Source organism: Peromyscus leucopus, chromosome 11 (genome assembly GCF_004664715.2).
Source record: "Peromyscus leucopus breed LL Stock chromosome 11, UCI_PerLeu_2.1, whole genome shotgun sequence".
In the NCBI taxonomy this organism is placed as follows: Eukaryota; Metazoa; Chordata; class Mammalia; order Rodentia; family Cricetidae; genus Peromyscus; species Peromyscus leucopus.
The window spans coordinates 58531321-58537163 of NC_051072.1; the positions used below are offsets into that span (position 1 = coordinate 58531321).

The following is a 5843-nucleotide window of genomic DNA, read 5'->3' on the forward strand; positions in this document are numbered from 1 at the left end:
GGGTGTGTGGAGAGGAGGTGTGGAGAGGTGGTGTGGAGCAGTACCCTGTGTGATTTTTCTGTTATCAATCGAGGCTGTGTGTGAATTTTCCATTTGATTGTTTGGTTGTGTGTGTGCTTGTGTTTGTATGGGCATGTGTGTCTAGACGTGTGTGTGTGTGTGTGTGTGTGTGTGTGTGTGTGTGTGTGTGAGTAGGCATACCTGTGGGTGAGTGTGAGTGCACCTGTGTGTGTGTGTGTGTGTGTGTAGGCATACCTGTGGGTGAGTGTGAGTGCACCTGTGTGTGTGTGTGTGTGTGTGTGTGTGTGTGAGCAGGTATACCTGTGTGTGTGTGTGTGTGAGCAGGTATACCTGTGTGTGTGTGTGTGCGCGCGCGTGTGTGTGTGTGTGTGTGTGTGTGTGTGTGTGTGTGTGTGAGCAGGTATACCTGTGGGTGAGTGTGAGTGCACGTGTGTGTGTGTGTGTGTGTGAGCAGGTATACCTGTGGGTGAGTGTGAGTGTACGTGTGTGTGTTCGCGTGTGCATACGTGCACGCGTGAGTGTTTTTGTGTCCTATAGGGGCACGTGTGGGTAGGTGTGAGAACACCTGTGTGTGGGAAAGCATTGACTCCCGGAGTCAACTTGTCCATTGTACTTAAGGTAGGTTCATCTGCCTTGTTTTTTGAGACAGTCTCTCTCACTGAACTGGAGCTGGTCAAGTGTCTAGGCTGGCTGGCCAGTGTTCCCAGGGATCTGCTGTGCCGACTCTGCAATCTGAGATTTAAAAAGCACTTACTGATTCTTTTATACTAGGTTTCTAGAGATGGAATGAGGCCCTCCTGTTTTGCATGGGCAACAATTTAACTACTAACCTCTCTCCCAGCCTGTGGCTATTTGAGGTGTTTGGGGTTTGGGTTTGGGTTTTGTTTTTGTTTTCCTGAGAGACGGTTTCTTTGTGTAGCCCTGGCTGTCCTGGAACTTTCTCTGTAGACCAGGCTCGCCTCAAACCCTGAGATCCACCTGCCTCTGCCTCTGGAGTTCTGGGACTAAAGGTATGTGTCACCATAGCTCGGTGTTTATTTGAGTTTTACTTTTGATGTTTTGGGTTTTCTGGCTTCTTGGTTTGGGCTGGTTTCAGGTTTGTTAGTTTTTGTTTGAAATTTTCTTTGTGTTTTTATTATTTTTACATTTTGGGGGATTTTGTGTCACCTTTGGTTTTCTGATTTTGTTTCGCTTTTCTAGGTTTTCTTATTGTATTTTTGCTTTGTTTGGGGTTTTAGATTTTGCTTTTTTTTTTTTTTTTTTTTTCGAGACAGGGTTTCTCTGTGTAGCTTTGAGCCTTTCCTGGAACTCACTTGGTAGCCGAGGCTGGCCTCGAACTCACAGAGATCCGCCTGGCTCTGCCTCCCGAGTGCTGGGATTAAAGGCGTGCGCCGCCGCCGCCGCCGCCGCCGCCGCCGCCGCCGCCACCCGGCTATTTTTTTTAAGATACAGTATTTTTTGAGAATTTCCTATGTCCATATAATATATTTTGATCATATTCACTGCCCACTCTTCCCCAACTGCTCCTAGATCTCCCCACCTCTACTCCAACTCCCAATTCCTCTCTCTCTCTCTCAATAGCCCATTGATCCCAATTGGTACTCATAAGTTCATGGGTGTGGGGGCATCCATTGCAGTGTGGGTGGCCTAGCAGGAGCCACATTCTGTTTTTTTTTCTATTACTACATTTATTTATTCTTTCATTCATTGTGGGGGGGCAGATGTAGTGTGGAGATCAGAGGACAACTTGTTGGATCTGCTTCTTTCTTTCTACCATGTGGCTCTTAGGAATCAAACACAGATCATTAAGCTTGGTAGCAAATGTCATTACCCACTGAGACATCTTGAAAGCCTATGGTTCTTGGTTTTTTAATTATTAGGTAAAAAAAAATAACAATGTTCTAATGAAAGTGAAGTTTGATGTGCTGGTTTTGAAAGCATCAAGAGATTTATTGTGATTTTTTTTTTTTTTTGCTTTTGTAGCCTAGTTCCGGCTACTCCGAGGCTCTTTGCCTTCATTTTTGTTTCCTTTGTCAGAAAAGCATTTGGTCTATTTCCTCTGCGCTGGAGAAATGCTTCTGCTCCACATTAGGGAAATGCTGCAAGCTGCAGAAATATGAAGTAGGAATTCAGCTGACAATAACAAACTTCTAATACCTGGAGGAGCAGGCAGGGGCCACATTCTTGAGGAGAAATGACTCTCCCTTCCCCAGAAACCATCAGCTGCCGGTGGCTCCTATGGGTAGTCATGCTGCACGGCTTCCTGCTCGGTTTTGGGCAGGTCTTGGGCAGGCAGCCACGGCTGCAGTCAGCTCGTGAGTGCAGCGGTCCTGCCATGCCAAGAAGATGATAATTTGCTCCGGTCCCTCCCACCGTCTGGGTCTTACAACCTCTCTGCCCCCTCTTCCATGATGGTCCCTGAGCCTTAGAGGAGGAAGGGTGTGATGTGGACGTCCCATTGGTGTCTGAGTACTGACACTCTCCATTCTTTGACAAGTTGTAAATTTCTATGTAAACATTTGCACAAATAAATTTCTCTGATGAGATCTGAGAGTTGCACTCATAAATCTAAAGATTTGATGCAAGGGTCCACATACGGATGGGAACATGAGAACATGCCATGCTTGCCTTTCTGGGTCCGGGCCACCTCACTTAGTGTAATGTTTCCCAGTTCCATCCATTTACTTAGAAATTCCATAATGTCAGTTTTCTTTGTAGCTGCATAAAATTCCATTTTTGTATGGGTACCACATTTTCATTAGCCCTTCGTCAGCTGATGGATGTCTAGGCTGTTTACATATCTCAGCTATTGTGTATTCACACTGAGCAGCACTGAACGTGAGAGAGCAAGTGTCTCTGCAGCAGGAAATAGAGTCCCTTGAGTATATACCCAGGAGTGGTATAGCTGGACCATATGATAGGTCTATTGCTAGTTCTCTGAGGAACAGCCACACTGATTTCTACAGTGGCTGCACCAGTTGTGTATAAGGTTCTCTATCCCCCACATCCACACCAGCATCCACAGTGCATGAGGGTCTCCATCCCCACATCCACACCAGCATCCACAGTGCATGAGGTTCTCCATCCCCCACACCCACACCAGCATCCACAGTGCATGAGGGTCTCCATCCCTGACACCCACACCAGTATCCACAGTGCATGAGGGTCTCCATCCCTGACACCCACACCAGTATCCACAGTGCATGAGGGTTTCCATCCCCCACATCCACACCAGCATTTGTTGCCTTTTATTAGTTTTTGCCATTCTGACTAGAGTAAAACAAAATCTCAAAAAAGTTTTAATTTGCCTTTCCCTGATGGCCGAGGATGGTGAGCATTTATATATATAAAATTTCTTAAGCCATTTGTGTGTCTTCTGAGAAATCCCTTTTCAGTACCCTATTCAAATTATTCATTGGGTTGTTTCTTAGTTTTTATTATTTTTTAAGTTATTTGTATAATCTAGAACCTTTTCTGGGCTTTGTTATATTTTGTTTTGATTTCTAGATTTTTAGTTTTTAATGTATTTTGTTTGTTTGGAGTTTGACTTGTTTTTGTTTAATTTTATATTGCTTGGATCTTCTAATTTTTTTAAGTTTCTTTATGTTTTTCTCCTAAGCAATTAGTGGTCGCCATTCTCGGTGTTGCTGATCTGGGGTCCTCCTCCCTGTGACCTGCAGCTAGTTTTTTTTTTTTTTTTTTTTTTTTTTTTTTTTAATTTGGATTCTTTTGGCTTTGTGTGTGTGTGATTTTGGTTTTCTGGGTTTTGTTGTTGTTGTTAGTTGTTTGACAGGATTTCAGGCTTTCTATTTTTTTCACTTCATTTTCATTTTGAATTTCTTCTTTCTTCTTTTTTCTTTCTCTTAGGTAGCATTTATACTTTGCTACAAAATATGAATTCTATTAATATTATAGACTATGCCACATACCTTGCACTTGTATCCAGCACCCCAGAAACAGAAAACTTCCACTCGCAGTATGTGGTCTTGAAGACCATTGGCCGTGGAGGCTTTGGCGAAGTAAAACTGGCCCACCATCGCCTCACAGGCACCCCGGTGGCTATCAAAGTACTACAGAGGAAGATGTGGTGTTTTCGTGTCAAGTCCGAGGTAAATATTATGAAGATGATCAACCACCCCAACATCATCTCACTTATCCAAGTGATTGAGGATGAGAAGAAAACATACCTCATCATGGAGCTGGTTGAGGGAAAACAATTATATCAACACGTCCTAAAGGCTGGCCACCTGGAGGAGGACCACGCCCGGGGGATCTTCAGGCAAATCTTAAGTGCCGTGAGTTACTGCCATGAGCATGGAATAATTCATCGGGACCTGAAACCAGACAACATCATGTTGGATGGGAACGGAAAAGTCAAAATCATCGACTTTGGCCTTGGCACCCAAGTCAAGCCTGGGCAGAAGCTTAGCTTTTATTGTGGGACTTACCAATTATTTGCCCCTGAATTTTGGCTGGGCAGACTTTATGACGGCCCCAAGGTCGACATATGGACCTTGGGAGTTATTTTATATTTCATGGTAGTCGGGAAATTCCCATTTGATGCTGACTCCATACCAGAGCTCCAAGATCAGGTTGTGAAAGGGAAGTATACCATACCCTTGGACTTGTCAAAAGAACTTAGGGACCTTCTTAGTCTCTTAATGACAGTCAACCCCAGACGTAGGCCAACGGTGGACGAAGTCGTGACACACCCCTGGCTAAAAAAGGACATGGAGGCTTCTCCAAATTATTATGAAGAAATGGTCCCCAGCTTGCCTGACCCTGCAATTGTGGAAGCCATGAAACGTATTGGGTTCCAAGCCCAGGACATCAAAGACTCATTACAACAGAGAAAATATAACCAGACCATGGCAACGTATTGCTTACTAAAAGGGCAGGCTCTCCAGTGGCCTATCTGCACAACCTTGGATCAACCCGTGAATCCAGGGGTGGCGCCATTCCCTTCCCTAGAGGATCCTGTTGCTTTCCCTCTACCACCCAGGAGGAGGAGCAGTGAGCCCACCCTTGGCACATTGCTCAGAGGGTCATCCACTAGTGGTCAGCTGTCTGCCTATGGCCAGCAGGCAGGTCAAAGAGGAGGCAGAAGGGCCACAGAGTACGCCATTCCTCACCAGAGGACACTCACTTTGGACGAAGACCACCCACGCTCTAAGAGTCTTCCCTGCATTTACTCAAGGAGTACCAGCAGTGATAACATGGAAGACAACTTCCGCCCCAACAGAGCCTCAGCAAAGGGCAAGTCCACACGCAGCCATGGTCAGCCTCGAGGCTTGAGGGCATGGACAAGGAGGATAGGAAACGCCCTCAGGAGACTGTGCTGCTGCTTTCCATCAAGGCAGAACAAAGTCTTCCCTCAGAAATGAGGCACAAGGAGGGAGTGTGGAGAACAAGCAGCAGGCCTGGCCCAGGTACCTTTCTGTGTTTGAATGAGTGTTTTACTCATGTCTGTCTCAATGGACAGATCATAACTATGTGTATTTTAGCCGGGCAGTGGTGGCACACACCTTTAATCCCAGCACTGGGAGCAGAGGCAGGCGGATCTCTGTGAGTTTGAGGCCACCCTGGTCTCCAAAGTGAGTTCCAGGAAAGGCGCAAAGCTACACAAAGAAACCCTGTCTCGAAAAACAAACAAACAAAAGTATGTGTATTTATGGGATAGAATGCATTGGAAGCTAGATGTAGATACCATGGATGGTTCAATGGAACCTATCAACATATTTAGCATCCAGAAGACAAATCTCACTGTATCCTGCACATGGGAAATCTAAAACTGTTGGACTAGAAGTCAACAGCAGAGTGTG

The 5843-nt window shown here is 45.4% G+C and overlaps 1 protein-coding gene and 1 long non-coding RNA gene across 2 annotated transcripts; one reads left to right on the forward strand and one right to left on the reverse strand.

Annotated features, from left to right (window-relative positions):
- The first annotated feature begins 397 nt into the window (after nucleotides 1–397).
- Nucleotides 398–5559, forward strand: LOC114708040 (sperm motility kinase 2B-like). Its single transcript, XM_037209526.1, has 2 exons — nucleotides 398–639; nucleotides 3889–5559. The coding sequence occupies exon 2, from the start codon at nucleotides 3915–3917 to the stop codon at nucleotides 5403–5405; it is 1491 nt and encodes a 496-aa protein (XP_037065421.1). The 5' UTR covers nucleotides 398–639; nucleotides 3889–3914; the 3' UTR covers nucleotides 5406–5559.
- Nucleotides 1964–4289, reverse strand: LOC119088738. Its single transcript, XR_005092447.1, has 2 exons — nucleotides 4209–4289; nucleotides 1964–2127 (listed from the first exon to the last, which is right to left on the reverse strand). It is a non-coding gene; the product is annotated as an uncharacterized LOC119088738 (long non-coding RNA).
- Nucleotides 5560–5843: the final 284 nt, after the last annotated feature.